The 18,090-nt window shown below is 40.8% G+C and overlaps 1 protein-coding gene across 3 annotated transcripts in view; it reads right to left on the bottom strand.

Annotated features, from left to right (window-relative positions):
* DOCK8 (dedicator of cytokinesis 8) overlaps window positions 1-18,090 on the bottom strand; it is a 230,735-nt gene that overhangs the window by 161,077 nt on the left and 51,568 nt on the right. For 2 of the 3 annotated variants that reach the window (XM_025423389.3, XM_025423392.3), the window contains exons 3-4: window positions 6,825-7,000; window positions 3,912-3,983 (exon numbers count right to left, since the gene is read on the bottom strand). In XM_025423389.3, the coding sequence (XP_025279174.1) occupies window positions 3,912-3,983; window positions 6,825-7,000 (248 nt within the window). Of the gene's footprint in view, window positions 1-3,911; window positions 3,984-6,824; window positions 7,001-17,768; window positions 17,927-18,090 lie in introns of those variants that run through there. The other variant, XM_025423391.3, reaches the window with a different exon arrangement.

The raw sequence follows: 18,090 nt of genomic DNA, 5'->3' as shown, positions 1-18,090 counted from the left end.
TGTGAGGGTATGAAAGGAAGCTCTGGAAGTCTACATAGTGATGACCTCCGTGACTAAGAGTGGGTTGAAGAGAAGGGCAGGGAGCAAGTAAGGAGTGAGGCAAGAGACTGCCTCTTATTTAATACACTTCTACATTACTTGATTTCTTTCAAAATAAGTGTGTATTATTTGTCACATAAAATAACAAATTCAAAGGAGAGCTAATTAATCACTAAGCAACAACTGGTCAGCAATGCCTATAAGTGTTCTCCTCCACCTTCCCACTACACTGCTCATGAAGATGCAGAAAATAATGGAAAGTCCAAAAAATGAGCAGACAACTTAATACCTGAATCTGGACAGAATCTCTGTGGATCAGATGGAGTTGGCAAAATGACATGCCATGCTTTATCTCCCCAAAGGGGAACTCAAAGGAAGGCAGACACTTTGTACTTTCCCCCCTGCCAGGACCTGAGCAGTCAAGGTCTCCATAAGCCAGAATCCTGAATGCTCTTTCCTCATTGTAGTGGCTTATGAATGGAGCCACTGCCAGGTTCCACCTGGTTGCACTGCTTCACACCAGCAGAAATCCCACCTCCCTTGCCTTTCTCTTTCTACCATCATCCAGCAATGATTAAGAAACAACTCAGATAAAACAACTGAGCTGAAAATGTATGCAGGCTTTGAGATAAAGGGGTCTGGTACTGGATTCTCCCCACAAACGAAATATTACAGGTGCATAAGGGGGCAGAATGATCTCTGGGAGGAGTGTGTGCTAGGAATGTATTTTCATGTTCAGAGTTTCAGATTCAGAGTACCAAAGAATCAAAGAGCAGGTTAGAAAAAGGCGCTTCCTCTCTAAAACACTAGTCAAAGCTTCCAGAAACTGATGATCAGTATCAGAGTTGAATTCTTCCACCTAATTTCTGGGAAAGGAACTGGCCCATTATTCAAGTGTGTGGAGAACAGGACAAATGGCAATTTCCATCCCCAGTATGCTGCCAAAGATAAAATTAAAGCAGGTATCACTTTGTTTTATTGGGGAAAGAGGGGATGACACAAACATTTGCATAAAATAAATATATGGACAATCACTGTTCCTACAGAAGAGATAAAAACAAAGAGGGACACATAAGGAAACAGAACAACAATCAAGTGGCTAATGGTCTGGATTAACATTTAGTCCAAAATCCCCAGTAAATAATATCAGGTTTGTGAATTACATTTTAAGCATGGCAGCAAAATAGAAATCATAATAGAAAATTATGAATACAGATTTGATTACATAAATAATTCTGAATGTTAAAAAATTATAAGTGATTTTGAAAGACAAGGAACATCCTGTGTTAGGAATTTGTAATAAATGCTAGACAAAGCATCAATATCTCTACCAAATAAAGATAGTCCTAGAGATAAACAAGCCCAATATATTAATAGAGGTGCACAAGTTTCATGAATAAGCAGAACTTGAAGGAAAAATGACAAGTGGGCCAACTAATAAATGGAAAAGCATGCCCAACGTCATAATTTAAAAATGCAAATAAAAGTCTCTTTACAAGTGAAATTGGAAATTTATTAAAAGATAACATCTAATATTCTTGAGGATTCATACACATATTGTTGATAATCTTTCTGATATATTATTCCTAAATCCTTACATTTGTGCATTTCTCCTAGACAGAGAAATTCCTCTTCTGAGGATTTATTCTGAAGGAAAAAAAACCCATAGATGTACACAGGGTATCACTGTATTGGGGTATATAACACTGAAAAACAGGGAATCATGTAAATATTAAAATTGGTTAAATGAACTCTGATGTAAATATATCATGCAACCTTTAAAAATTGGGTTGAGGAAGAATATGTAATAGCAAATAGAGATAATCACTACTTACTGTAGAGACCAAAAGAGCATCACACTACAAAATAGTATTATAATATTATCTAGTTTTTATACAAATACATATACAAATGAATATGATTTGAAGGCTATGTATCAAATGTTAATGGCACTTATCTGTCTATAGTGAAATTGAGTGATTTTTTTCTCCTGTTATTTCTCTATAACCTCTAAAATTTCTAAAATGAGTATTCTGAAAGAGTCCTTGTTTCTTTTAAGTTTGTGCAAAATGGAAAAAAGAATGTTCCAGTGGGAATTGCCATGAGGAATGAAAAAATACAGTGTCCCAAGTAGCAAATAAAAACCAAATGCAGTAAAACGGACCTTTCTATTTATTGTTCCTTCTCAGACTTTTTTAGAATCTTAATATCCAGAAAGTATCTCTTATTATAACATTTAAAAGCTTGAGAACAACTTGTTCAGAATTTTTTTATTTATTACCAGCATAGCATAATCTTCCTTGACTGCCTGGCAAGCTTCATTTTCCATTCATGTTGGAAATTAGAACACATGATGGATTAACATCTAACTTTCCCTTAATTACTTTTTGCAAGCGTGCTTTCTCCTGCTCAGCTATTGAAAATAGTATGCCTACTGACATTCCTCCAAAAAACATCAGCACAAATTCATTGGCACACTTCCAGGAACTGGATAAAACTCAACCCCCTAAATCTTCCACTGTTTATCCCACGGAACAGTAATTCTTACTGGAGTATAAGAGAGGTGAGGAGAGCAGAATTTCAAACTGTTTCTGTCTTGGTAAAGGCTTTCTGATGTTTTTTCTAATGAGGATATGTCCCCAGTGCAGACACTCCCCACCATGCTCCCCAACACATACACATATACAGGTTGAGGATTTTTGTGTGTGTATGAATCTGAGGCCAAGTTTCAATTCATTTATTGTCCCCCTCAACTCCCAAAGAATTCATCTGAGTGGAAATAAACCAAAAAGGCCCTATTCTTTATACTTAAAATGTAACTTTCTCCATGAATAAATGAACTTTGGTAAATCCACAGAGGGGAAATATCAGGGGAAAAAAGAAATGAGCTCTCAAGCTGCAAAAAGACATGAAGAAACAAGGCAAAACTATGGAGTCAGTGGGAAGGTAATTGGTTGCCAGGGAGCAATGAATGTGGGGAGCATAGGAGATTTTTAGGGCAGTGAAACTATTCTATATGATTCTGCAATGGCAGATACATGGCATTATACATTTGTCAAAGTTGTAGGACATAAGACACAAAAGATAAGCCCTAATGTAACCTATGGACTTTAGTTAATAACAAGGTAGTCTCATCAATTCTAACAAATATATCACACTTACGTAAGATCTACCCAAGAAAGAATGAATCAGTCAGAGAAGACTGCCTAAAGAAAAAAGGAAATTTGTCCTGGCCTTGGATCCATAGGCAGGATTTGACAGACAGGTGAAGGAGGGGAGGGCATACCCAGAGGACAACAGCCAGGGCCAAGGTGTGAGGTAGGACTAAGCTGGTTTAGGTGGAGGAAATGGTGAGGAAGAGGTGCCAGACCTGGCAGAAAAGAAGTGGATCTGGGAGGTAAGTAAAATACGCTTTAATACATACAGTGGGGGCAGGTTATTAAAGTCCTTCAAAGACAAGCAGACAGAGTTTACCTTTGATACAGTAGGTGGTACAGAGCCTTAGCAGGGGTTTGAATAGGAGGCAAGATCAAGTCAACTCACATTCATTATTCATGAATTCCGTATTTGCAAATTCACCTCCTTGCTAAAATTTATTGCTAACAGTCATGTGGGCACATGTGCGACAAACAAACCAAAACCCAAGCCAAGCCAAGCCAAACCAAACCAAACCAAACCAAAAATTCCCCAAGTCCCAACATGTTAACAATAAGGGGAACCGTTGAGGGGCAGCGTACGAGAACCCCCAGTATTTTCTATTCAATTTTCCTGTAAACCTACCTAAAACTGCACTTGAAAAATTTAATGAAGAAACAATTGTAAAAGTTAACAATATAAGTATACAGGTAAAGAGAAAAGAAAAGTGAACTTACTTTTGGTTCACGATTAGCCATTCCCGAATATAGGTCTGAACACAGTCCCTGACATGAGGGTCCAGTTCAACCCTAATGAGGTGGAAAATGAGATAAAATCATGTTATTACTGGATAAAAACAACACAACACTCCCTTATCATAACCAAGGAGAGCAGCATGATTTCAAATCCATATCAGGTGGGAACGCCAGGGGCATTCCTACCCATTCATCAAGTGTCTGAAGTATTCCTCAGGCAATAGCATTTTTACTTTGAAGAGACAAGCATGTTGGCATTTGATGCTTTGTGGGTTTTCTTTATTATAGAGAATCACGTTAAACTATACCTATCCCTTCAGGGCATTCCAACACCAGACAGGTAGAACTAGCTGTAATCATATACGTAATAAGAAAAATAAGTATAAATACCGATTTCTCACAGGGATAATTTGGGCATATTTTTTGCTCCTGTGTAACCTTGTTAGGACATGCATGTTTCCCTTTTGGAAAGCCATGAAGAAGAACCATTGTCTTAGGCTTTGGGAAGTTGACACCGGGTTTGGTCAGTGATTATCAAATCGGGCAGTCCTTGTCATACCTGCATAAAAGTGTGCCATGGGAGATACTCTCCAAATGTTTCAGAGTCTTAAATCAGAAATAATGCCACATAGTAGCAAAGCTATTTTCTGGTTTTCCAAATTTTTTGGTATTAGAGACGGATGGGTCTAAATACTACATACTAAATATGACTGCCCAAATCCTAGCCCCATCCCTTATTAGCTACGTGGCCTCAGGCTACCTTTCTATGCCTCAGGGTCCTCATCTTAGAGTTCTACTAATAGAGGAGTGCCTCCTTCAGAAAGGATTAACTAGTCATCATGGAAGTATTTAGAAGAGTGTCTGGCACATAGTAAGACCCATGTAGGCTAGTTCATACTTCCAATCCACTTATTATGCACGAGTTACTGATGTAACCACTTTATGCATATTAATTCAGTTAACCCTCCCTTTAAAAAAAAAATTCAGTTAATTTTCAATCAGCCCCCAAGGGCGTGGGCATACACTATGATTCTCATTTTGCAGAAGAACAAGATGAGAAGGATCTTGCTCAAAGTCACCCAGCACATGGAAAAGCAGGGACTTAAACCCAGGCCTTTCACCTGTGGAATGCAGGCTTTCATTTACCACACTATCAGAGCTCAGCATAAAGTTCTGGGTCAATGGGAATCACCTGTTGTTTACTCTGGTGAGGACGATGATGCCTTCCTGGGTTTTGATTAAAATGGCAGACTTTTTGGCAATGATTGAAATAGCAGAGCTTGTTTTAAAGTCATCAGACAGTCTGAGCTAGCAATTCTGATCACAAGGTAATATTATACTACATTACTGATGCTAAGAAAAAAAAAAAACCTGCCTCTTTAATCAAAGTTCAAAAAATCCTATCTCTAAATTTAAGTATTTTAAACAGGATCTTCCAAGAGTCTGACCTCATTTGAAAATAATTAAATGAGTAACCATTAATTTCAGACAAAGAAATAATATGAAATGATTCTTTGTCAAAGGTGAAAAAAAGAGACCTTGTCTATATTAAAGGTATGCTTGAATAAATAGGCTGACAATGGGAGGAATATTTCCCACTGTGTGTTTTCTGAGGAGTGAGTATTTCTGAAACGTCTGAGCTGAGCCCATGACAAGCTCTCCTATGTGAATAAGAACTATCAAAACAGGAGAGCCAAGACTCATGATACTACCATATCACTGTCACCCAACATTCTTAAATCATGACGGATGAATATCCAAATCCAGACTAGAATATATCCCACAGTAGTGGGACAGGGGCTGTTTCATGATCTCCTACTGGGGACTTTTTTGGGGGAAGATGACAAGGTTGAAAATATCCAGGAGAGATGTGAATCTTAATTTTGTTTTTAAAATAAATGCAAGGGATCCCTGGGTGGCTCAGCGGTTTAGCGCCTGCCTTTGGCCCAGGGTGTGATGCTGGTGTTCCAGGATCGAGTCCCACATCAGGCTCCCTGCATGGAGCATGCTTCTCCCTCTGCCTGTGTCTCTGCCTCTCTCTCTGTGTCTCTCATGAATAAATATATAAAATCTAAAAACAAAAACAAACAAAAACTTTAAATAAATAAATAAATAAATAAATAAATAAATAAATAAATAAATAAATAAAAATAAAAGTTCATCCTCAACTTCTAAAGAGGCATTGCTTTTTATGCCATGGAAGTAACAAGAGTTTCATCAAGAAGTAATTCCATTGTTTGCTACCAAGAGCTAACACATAGACTAGAAACACATAGACTAACCCACCGTAGAAACTCAAGCTCTAAACAGCTATTCACATATTCACTCCACAGAGCTTTCCCGCTGTTTCCTCACTTGGCAAAATATTCTTCAGAGGAAGGAACTTTGCCCTACTGCTCTATTCATGGCAGTTCCCAGCACATAGTAGACACTCAATAAATGTGGGTTGGACTTGTTTGTGACCTGATCCAGTCTTACGTGGAAACAGTTAAAAGGTTTCTGAATCATTTCATGGGTTATTAGTGAAAAACTTGACATTTTTACAAATGGAGAAACTGAGGCCTGTGAGCTCACAGGAGTCACCTGTGGGCACTGAGCTGACACGCAGGGAGTCCAGGCTCTCGGGCCTCCATGGGCACCTCTCCTTGAGGATTCCATATCGTCCCACCTCATCCCTTTAACTGGCTTAATCCCACCTGCCTCTTCAAAGCCACTGGTCAGACCATTTTAGAAACTCCCACAGGCGACAGGACCATGGGATCACCCTGCCCACCTTCACCAATCCGAGTACCTTCAGTTTCAAAAGAAGTCCAAAATTCAGGAACCCCCCCTCCTTGCCAATAACAGCCATGACGTCACACTCACGTCTACGTGTTAGGAAAACCATTTATTTACCCTTCCTCCGGCAAGGAGGGCTGCAAGGTGCGACATTCCTTTGGCGTGAACACCACATCTAAGTCGTCCTCGGTGAAGTCTCCCAGCTCCTGGGCGAGCTCCACGTCCAGGCTGTTCAGGTGTGTCATCAGAAGCCCTTCAAAGTCTACTGGCTCCACCGGGTCATAAAACTGAGGCTGGAGAGAGAAAGAGAAGGGAGAGGAGGAGGTCCCCACAAGGTTTCCAGGGAAAGCGCCAAGGCGGCGGGCGGTCGGCGTGTCCCCGGCCCGCCCTTCCCCTCGGCCAGCCCTGGGCTCCAGGGCCCAGCCCGGGGAGCTGTGTCGGAGGGCCTGTCAACCCCAGAAGCAGCGATCCGGAAAGGGGAAGAGACAGCGCGGCAAGTCGGAACACGGTCAGGCACCCAAATCACACCCCAAGGCAGAATTTTTTCGCTGCTTAATTGCATCTTGATGAGGAATCCTGAGGAGATCCAAAATGAGATCACGAGGCTTCACTGAATTTGATCATTTCTCCTGTAAAAGCTCTCTGAGGCCCTGTTTACCCAAATACAGCGAAGCGGCGCATGGAGGCAACATTCCAGAAATCCAGGCAAACTCAGCGCTCCTTCGGTTTAAGCATTCAGGCACCAGGTTTCCTTTGGCCTGACTTACCCTATATGTTGGTTCTTGAAAGCACTTCATAGTCACAGCCCCCAGTGAGCCAGACTTGATGTCACTGACTTCCAGATGCTTCTGGACTCACCCGTGCTGGTCAGGAAGACATTTTCACTGGACTGTAGTTAAATGAGTAAACTAAGGGCAATTGGCTGAGTTTACATATGCCCTTTTATATTTTTTTTAGATTTATTTATTTATGTAAGAAAGAGAGCAGAAGAAGGGGGAGGGCAGAGGGAGAAGCAGACTCCCTGATGAGCAGGGAGTCCAATGTGGGGCTCCATCCCAGAATCCTGGGATCATGACCTGAGCTGAAGGCAGATGCTTAAAAACCAACTGAACCACCCAGATGCCCCTATACTCCCCTTTTAAAGGATTGTTTTGTTTTGCTTTTCAACTATACACAGTGGGGAAGGGGGAGAACAAATGAAATGACAGAAGTTGATGATAATTTGAAATAGAATTTTCTATGGTGGATAAAATAAAAGGTTGGCAATTAAGCAAATATTCTTTTCTTGTCTGTGAAATCCCAAAACAGGAACCGTCGCCTTTAGGAAGCAAAAGATTCAGATCGAGTGGAGTTGTAGAATAATGAGAATACCAGCAGCTCTGTGGGGCTCATTTAGGGCAGGCTATTTGGAATCAGCAGCCCAAGGAGGTACTGTTCTCTGCTCCCTCTCCCTCCCCTGACCATGGACCAATAAAACAAGCACTTCAGATTCCTGACTTGTACCGCCTCATGTGAAACAAGGCCAGACCCAAGGGAAATGCTAACAAAACCGGTTTTTCACCGCCCTGAAACCATACACCAGACTAGATGTGAGGGCTCCTGGCTGGACAGGAGCAAAGTGCCGCTGCTTATGAGGCAAAGGACACAAAATCAGAGAAGGTAGGTGTGGCTTGCCCTGCCTCCTCCCACCCTCGCCATCCCTGCTAGTGGTGGAGATGGGAGTGATGCCCTGGGGCCCAAGGACAAAGCCAAAAAGCCAAGAACCGAGTCAACATGGGCCCTCCTTCTTCTCCGAGATTCTTGAAGGTGGCTAGCTGACATAATGTCTTGTCCTTATAGGGTGCCTCTCAAAATGAAGGGATGGACCAGCCGGATACCAGCCTGTGCAGCATCCAGAGCGGGGACAGAGTTTGCAAAAGGACCTCACTGGCCTCTGCCAGAGTAAATGACAGGCACTATCTATGCAGACCTGCATAAGACCAACTAACTTCAAAGGAGAAAGTGGATTTTCCCATCTCTTACCATAACCCAGTACAGAGAGTTCAGAGTCAAGAACTGAAATAGAAAACTACATTTTTGGGGTGCCTGGGTGGCTGAGTGGTTGAGCATCTGCCTTTGACTCAGGGCGTGATCCAGAGCCCTGGGATCGAGTTCTGCATCGGGCTCCCCACAGGAAGCCTGCTTCTCCCTCTGCCTATGTCTCTGCCTCTCTCTGTGTGTCTCTCATGAATAAATAAATAGCAACTTCAAACAAAAAAAAAAAGGAAAGGAAACTGCATATTTTGCCTACCCAATCTTATTACTGACAAGTCAATACCCATTAAGCTAATAATTATTGAGCACTTACTTTGTGCCAAGAAACTGGTTAGGTCATTATATACATTATGTCATGTAATCCTCACTAGAGCCTATAAGATCCACACTCTCATTATCCTCATTTTATAGATGAGGACACTGAAGGCTAGAGATTTGATCATTTGCCCACATGAAGTAAGCCCTCTGGAATTCACACCTAGGCAGGCTCATGTTCTTAACCACAATAGTTGTGCTTTCTCTTGCAGGTATTTTAGGGAATCTGTACTTCCAGAAATAATTAAAACACAAGGCAGTGTGTTTGGAAGTGAGTGAAAACTGCAATGACCACTACCCACAAGTTCCACTCTGTGTTTCTCATGAGGCCAGTTGCTCACAGTAATAACATAAAGTAATTAATTAATCAAAGTAATAACAACTGTACATTTATTATAAAGAATATCAATTCCTCATGCCAAGGCACTTTCAATAAATACTTAAAAATTATGTTGAAACACAGCTTGAAGCATTGCGACACTAGCATGGATCTCTAGTAAGTCCAGCCAATGTATTCTACTTGTCATGACCCTGAAATCCAAAGCTACAAATGATGACAAACCTAGCTGACAGCACCACCTGTCACCTACAGGAAAGGCTGGTCCAAGGACCTGGGTGATGAGGATAGATGACTCCCTCCTCTGGCAACGATGTGCTGAGTGTCTGCTGAATGCCAGTCACTGAGCTGAGGGGGCAGGGATACAGAAGAGTACAGGTATCTCCTTTCAAGCATCTCTCCCCAGATCTCTAGTCATCCATGAGATGGTGAAGCTTGCCACACTCTCATAAGTAAATAATGCTATCTTTGAGGAGGGGAGCCATGATATAGGACACAGTATCCTCACTGTGCACTAATCGTGGGGCAATGTGTCAAGTACAATCGATACCCAAGATTGATCATAAAGTCAAACTCTCGAGGTCAGCATATATTTCAGGACTGAGTAGACTCTAAACACCAACCATATGATAGAACTATTGAGTGTGGTTCCAGCACGACAGACAAGGCTGGCATTTGGCTAGTGTCCCCTACTCTCTCTAGGCTGAATCAGAGGAAACTGTCCATTCCTAAAGTGATGTAAACTAGGCTTGCTTTTGGCAAGTGGGTGGAGACCCCAAGGACTGTTACCAGGGCCTCCGAGGAGGTTGTTCCTCTTGCAAATTCAGATAATAACTAGGAACCAAAAGAGATATCTCTTTTCTAAACTCTCTCAAGTCTTAATCTCAAGAAGAGGTTTTATTATGAGGTAATCAACACATACCCACAAACACATACACTATACTGATCTACTGATAAGCAAAGGGAAGAAATAATTATTGAAGAGAATTGCCGCGGTATTTTATTTTGTTGGGGGCTGAAGTCTGAGCACAGGGTTGAGGGGGATGGTCTAATATCCATCCTTAAGGCAGGACTGGAGCTCTCGGTAACTCAAAAGCCAAACACAAAAATTAACTATTTTGTTTTCTCTGCTGTTGAGCTGTACATATGGCCTACTAATCGGTGAAGACCCAAGACTAGATTAAATGGTATAATCCAAAGTAATTCCAAGAAGGTGCCCTTATCCCATGAATTACCACACTGCCACCATCACTTGTTAAAGTAATAGAAGAAAAAACTCCAAATAACCAAAATAGAAACAAACAAATGAACAGAAAAAAACTTAAAAGACAACAAAAACACTTAAGACTACAAATGATCCTAAATTAGGTTTTATCTATCCTGATTGTCAAGTCACCTAGGCTGAACTATATTCCCCATATTTACTTCCTAGTATGTTTCTAGTCTGAGTGGGCTACACGATTTTTCTCTTCCTACAGTCATTTTGAAGCATACATACACCTTCTACTGACACAATCAAACACTTAGGTGCTGCTGTTGAAGGGATATTACTAATATAATTAAAGTCCCCTACCTAATCAGTTGACTTTAAGTCACGCTAAAGGAGACTCCCCTAAGTGGCCTGACTTACTCAGGTGGATGCTGTCTTAATCAGTTGAAGGACTCCAGGCTTGAACTCCTGTCTATGGAGTTCTGGCTTGCTTGGGATCTTGCCTTCCTGATTGTTCTGTGGACCTACTTAGCCGGCCACCATCAATGGGTAAGCCATTTCTCTACAATCAGCTCCTAAATATCTGTGCAAATGCATCTCTTCCTGGTTCCACTGCTCTGACCAAACCTGGACTAATCCATCTACTTCCATTCATTCAACAAATACCCCCTGAGTTCCTACGGTGGACTAGCACTAGGTGGGAGACACAGTCACTGCCCCAAAGCAACTTCCAACACTTCCTTAGTGAACACTTGCACAGTCTTCCTTTTTGGCTACTTTTTCCAGAGGCCTCATCAACAGAAGACTAGAAATTACACAAAAAGATTATAAACACCCTAAGTGCTTCAATTATTCACAGCCAGATATCCATTTTTTAATTAAGGGAGTTTGAGCTTTTCCTTGTCCCCTAACGCACATCAAAGGCTAGTTCTGCTGACATGAATTAGATGCAATTTGTTCTGAAACTGACAGTTCCTACAGCACCAGAACCATATCTGATTAAAATGAATCTATGTCACTCCTAGCACAGTGTAGTATTCAGAGAGCACACTGACTGATAGCAGATTCAAATAGCAAATCTGGATATTTCACAAATAAGGATGCTGAAGGACACCTGGTTGGCTCAGTGGTTGAGCGTCTGCCTTTGGCTCGGGTCATGATCCCAGGGTACTGGGATCGAGCCCCATATTAGGCTCCCTGCAGGGAGTCTGCTTCTCCCTCTGCCTGTGTCTCTGCCTCTCTCTGTATGTCTCTCTCTGTGTCTCTCATGAATAAATAAAATCTTCAAAAAAAAAATAAGGATGCTGAAAAACAGAGAGGTTGACTTGATCCAAATCACACAGGCAATCCCAAGGGTCCTTCGTTATATAGCATGGGGTGGGGGGTGTAGTATGCTTCACTCTGCTCTATGTGAGGCTTGGGGAGAGGAATGACATCTCCAGGTGTACTGGCCTTGTAACCTCACGTGTGTTCACCCTTATGGAATCTACTTGGCTGTTTGTGAGAAATGTCTTGTCAGTCACCCAACACCTCCTTGTTGCCATATTCAATGGTCACTGCTCAGTCCTGGTTTAGCTACAGTACTGGATACAGTTAATCACTCCCTCTTTCTTGCAACACTTCATTCAGATGGAGGGAGACCCAGTCTCTGAAAGTCCATGTACCAGGAAACCCCTCCATACAGAACAAATTGGAATGGTTGGTCATTCTACCTTTGGAACATCACTTTTTCTAGGTTTTCCTCCTACGCTGGATACAGTGCACCAGGATTCAGTCCTAAAATGTCTTTACTTCTCAATCTGCATTCACTCTCATATGAGCTCATCCACTCCCAGGGCTTTAAATACCATTTTTAAAAATTACAAATGTATATCTTTACCCCGAAATCCAGGTTGACTTTTCCAAGTACACCCAAACATCACCATCTGGTGCTCTAATAGGACTCTCAGACCCAACAAATTCAAAACGAATTCTTACTTTTCCTGCCAATCTTTCTCTCCATATCCCCTAAGTCTTGGCATCTCGGGAGTGGCAATTCCATTCTGCCAGCTGCCCAGGGCAAAAACTTCAGAGTTAATGTTGCTTTCCCTCTTTCTCTTATGCCTTACATATTGTTCATCGGAAAATCTTACCCACTTTACTTCTGAAATATATTCAGCATCCAACCTTCTCACCTTCTCTACTGGCATCACTCTATACCTGAAGACACATTTGTAACTCTATTCCAGAGTTATTGTGACAACTTTGTAATGCCCTCCCCACCCCAGTCTACTCTCCACATAGCAACCAGAGTGATCCTTATAAAAATAACTCTGTAAGCCACCTTTATAAAAAAAAGTCAGATCATGCCTGGCTTCTGGCTCAATGCTTCCTGAGACTTCCCATCTTAATCAGAGTAAGAGCCAAAGTTCTTCTGTGGTCTCTGAGGCCTAGGACCCAGCCGTGCTTTCCTTTGATCATCTCCTCTGCAACTGCACCCTCTGCTCAGCTCATACTCCACTTCCTTGCTGTCGCTGGAGCATACCACATACTCTTATCTTGGGGACTTTGCACTTGCTGCTCCTTCCTCCTAGAATACTCTTCCTTCAGATACCTGTCAAGTTCATGCAGAATTCTTCCCCAAGTGTCTCCTTTCCAATAGACACCCAAATAGCTCATCTTCTATGTCACCCTCTATCCTCTTTTTCTCCTCTATTCTTCAAGGTGCTTAATTCCCCTTGATACAGTCTACATTCACTTATTTGTCTATGTCTCCCCTTATAGATGTAGGTTCCATGAGGCTAGACCCTTCGTTGTATTCATTATCATATCCTCACCTCTTAAAGCAATGCCTGGCACAGAGTGAAGCCCAATACATATTTCTGGAAAGATGAAAGAAAGGAAGGATGGAAGGAAGGAGGGAATACTCAAGACAATCCTCTCAGCCCTCTACTATATTTAAGTAAACAGAACTGAAGACAGTAAGGTTCTGCTTCAGTGATTTAAAAGTAATTCATGGCTTAGATTAAACGATGCTTCCCTGCTTCTACCAATGGCAATCTTCTACTGGTACCAATGAGTAGAAGATGTTGACATGCCATTATGGGCATCAATCTATTTTTACCAAGATACTCTAATTTCCCTGCTTTTCAATGGTAGTAATGAAACTCCTGCTCTGCACACAGGCTGCCACCCTGTCATTTTATGTTCCACTGTGAATCTGCATGAAAACTATATTGAGATCTTCATTTCCATCATATCCCCTCAAGGGAAATCAATAAAACCGAAGGACAGCCCAACTCCTTGAAAGATGAAGCACAAAAGATGAACAGCATCAGAAAAATTTTAAAGAACCATATTGATCAAGTTATCTAACATTTAGGTCATCCTTGGTAGTAAAATAAAAAGGCTGCTTTATTGCACAGAAGCTTAAACATATTATTAAAAAAACACCTTCTAAGGCATGAGACTTTTTATTTTTTACATAAATGTTACACACAAACATGTCATGTAACCATGGTGTTTAGGATGTGGCCTTTTACAACCTTTGCTTCAGCAAGAACTGTTACATTCCAGCTGATCCATTCCATTCCACTTCAAAACTTTTCTATTCTCATTTTTAAAAACAGAATTTTTCCCTCTATGAAAATGTAGGTTAAGGTTATTAACCACATATGGTGTCTCAAATTCTCCTTTCTACCCTAGGATAGAAATCCCAACCTTTTCTTCTCTTGTATTTCACTCTCCCTTCAACTTTGAATAATCAGAAAATAGTTTTAGTATTTTACTCTTTCATTTTAATGAAGACATCAAATATACAGTCATTTGCCTGTTTAGATGGTTGGCATTAGAGGGTGTCTGATCAACCTGTCCATGTGGCTGTGACAATGGAGGATGCCAAAGCCAATGGGCAATGCTACAAACAGGTTAGTCTACACACAAGGCCATGCTCTTTGGCGCTTGTCACAAAAGACTCTGGCAGGAGTGTCAAAGAGACCCAGAGCAAGTCTACCATCATATCACCAGGTCTAAAAAAGCCAACTCAAAATGGTCAGTCCTCTTCATATTCAAGAATGCAACACCTAAAATTATTTTACCTCTTTGAAAACATACATACATCACAGCTAACATTTACAAGTAGAGTTAAAAAACAAAAATCCAATAAAACCACACACACACACCCCAAACACACCCTTCCTCTCATTTGATTGATCAGATTTACAACAGAAGCCACTATATTTACATAAGGATATATCCATAGGGTTAACAAGTGGTCCTTGCCTACCACATTTTCTGAAATTCAGAGCAACCAAGACAATAAAAGAAACTACCTTTTTTCATGTTTTTTCTCTCTATTTGGAATACTTCTAGGGTCTCTAAACAATCCTCAATCTGGATCACATGCTAGAATCCCAGGGAACTATAACACACTGATACCTAGGCTCCAACCCTTAGAGATTCTGATTTAATTGTTCTCTGGTTAGCCTAGCCACAGATATTTCTAAAGGTCCTGGATGATTCTAATGTGCAGCCAGGGCTAAGAACCGTCCTTTAAGTCTTCTCAGCCTCCCCCCAGAAAGCTTTTACCACCTCTTGAACACCAACCATGCTTAAAGATGATATAGACCCACTGTATCATCTGTCCCCTCAAGTAGACCACAAGGCCTTTCATTGCTGAAACCACTCTGGCCACCCTTTAATCTCCCACAGTGTCTCCAGTACATGGACAACAGTGCCAAACATGTGGACTGTGCCACTTGCCACTGATTACACAACATCTATGATACCATTCTATTAAACCCTAGTGAGGGGAGCACTGTTACACCAACATTGCAAATGAAAAAGCTGAAGCCTTCACAGAGGTTAACTTGCTCCAGGTTATATACCTAATCAGTGGCAGTAATGCTTCACCCCAGATCCTTCTGATGAGTTTTTGTAGAAAAAAATATGTAAAAAAAATATGTGATTATTTTTAATGATTTATTATAAACGAAAAGTAAATTTTATGATACAGTGCAACTTTTTGCAACACAAAAATTCTATTCATATACACAAATTCATGAAGCAGGCATGTTAACTTCAAGCAAAATGAGGTCCACTTAGGCTTGTGGTCAACTTTTTTTTTTTTTTTTTTTTAATTTTTATTTATTTATGATAGTCACAGAGAGAGAGAGAGAGGCAGAGACATAGGCAGAGGGAGAAGCAGGCTCCATGCACCGGGAGCCCGACATGGGATTCGATCCCGGGTCTCCAGGATCGCGCCCTGGGCCAAAGGCAGGCGCTAAACCGCTGCGCCACCCAGGGATCCCCATTGTGGTCAACTTCTTACCTCTTGCAAAACAGCAAACATAATTGATTATTTTGTTTTGTTTTTTTTTTTAGATTTTTATTTATTTATTTGAGAGAGAGGGAGAGAGTGCACGTGTGAGTAGGGGGAGGGGCAAAGGGAGAGAATCTTAAACAGACCCAGAGCTGAGCCTGGAACTCAATGAGGGACTCAATCTCACAACCCTGAGATCATTCCCTAAACCAAAACCAAAAGTCAGGTGCTCAACCAACTGAGCCACCCAAGCGCCCTACTGATGGGATTTTAAATAACTTGGCACCATTAAATACTTGTAAAAATTAAACAGCCATTTGTATCAGCATGTGGGGTTGTTGCAATGGATAGCGTATAAAGACAGCGTATAAAGGTAAGGGAAACAAAGGTCAAAATGCACTTGGTCTTACTTTTCAATTGTCCAAAATAATACAATGAACAGCCTAGAGCTTTAAGCATTTAAGAGCTTAGAGCATTTAAGAGAAGTTGTGTTTTTTTGTTGTTGTTTTTTTTTTAAAGCTACTTTAGCTTGAAGATCTTTAGATGATAAGCTACTTCTCTGCCTTGGCGGGAATGAATCTTGCTGAAATGTCCCATTATCTTCCTATGAAATGAACTTTTTTTTTTTTTTTTAAGGTAAAGGGGAATCACCATTAAGTTGATGATGTCTGTTGGAGGAAACTTTATTCAGGTTGATGACTCAGAGGAAAGAACAGCTACTTCACTGTGACATTACCGCCCAGTACCAAGTAAACGTTAGCGTGGTTTCCTAGGCAGGCTGTGTGTTTTCAAAGGGGGAATTAAAATCAGGCATCCTGGCTCCCTCACGCCTCCCTCATGCCTCCTGTTCCTCATGCAGTTAACAAGAAGGAACAGGGGCAGCAGGATGTGCTGAAATTGGACTCGGGATCTGGGAAGAGAGATTCAGGAGCTAACCCAGAATACTAAGAGTCATATATTTTAAAGGCTATTCATTGGCAAATAGAACCAGGAATAAATTATGACACGTAGGAACACATGATTCTTTAAGAGCTAAACGCAGTTGCTTATTTTTGCTACTTCTCTGATACCTTCTGTTACAAGATGGGTAGTTAAGCCCCATGTTAACTTGACTACCTAGCAAATGAAGAAATGCATCAAAATGATCACTTTTGTGAAAACCTACCGATGAGGTGGCAAAACAGCCAAAAGAACAGCTGTAGATAGTAAGCAATTTTTTTTTTCTTTGTGACTTTAAAAAATTTACAGCTGCAGCATAAAAGTCAAAGCTGGTGTGTAGAGAAGGGTTAAAGTTTGCTCGCTAAACTTCCTTAAAGCCTCTTAATTAAATGATGTCCACACTGTTTCTCAAGACAGCAACTGCAGGAAGCTACAGTCTTAATTTACCAACAAGCAAGACACCAAACCCCACCTCCTTAACTTTTTTGAAATATGAATATATATCTGCTCACTTTTTAACTGAATTTTGCATCGTTTGGAATACAATTTGAGTCAGGAATTTTTTTTTAAGTTTTTTCCCCCCTTGGTTTTCAATGAAATATAGATCAGCACCAAATTAAACAAAAAAAACATAGCTAATATCTCTTAGTCTAAAGGTTATCTAGTGTATCTGAAAGCACAGATATTAGGCATTTAATGTGCTTTTATATATAATCTGCAATTTTGAGACAGTAAAAGTACAAACAAAAAGGGCAGTCTAGCAAGCCACTGAAGTCATAAATGGGTTTTATTTTGTTTTGTTTAAGAAATGTCATTACCTTGTGCAGTAAAAGGTGCTACACATTTTTTACTACTACTATTTTATCAATGACCCAACACACAAAATTATCCTACTGAAACAACCACACATCACTCCAGTAAACATACCTTGAAAAGATACACAGTTACGCGGCGTGTAAATTGTTACAGGAGGCAAGATGGCGGCAACAGGAAGCCAAGTGGAAGGTTACCAAACTTCGAAGAGCAGAAGTGGTTTTGAAGTAATAAGTGAGAAATGAAAAAAAAAAAAAAATAACCTAACCTCCCCAAGATAACCACTAGAACAAGCAAGAAAGCACCGCTGTGCTTTGTGTGAGGAAGTGAGTACAGCAAGGGCTGCAGGCTCCACAAAGGAAGTGAATACTCACTTCTGGTTTTACAAATCATCTCATTTAAGTCAGGTTTATTCCACCTGACATATGTCTGGCAT

This window comes from Canis lupus, chromosome 1, assembly GCF_003254725.2.
Source record: "Canis lupus dingo isolate Sandy chromosome 1, ASM325472v2, whole genome shotgun sequence".
Lineage (NCBI taxonomy): Eukaryota > Metazoa > Chordata > Mammalia > Carnivora > Canidae > Canis > Canis lupus.
Note: the sequence above shows the minus strand (reverse complement) of the source record. Positions and strands in the feature narration are given on the sequence as shown.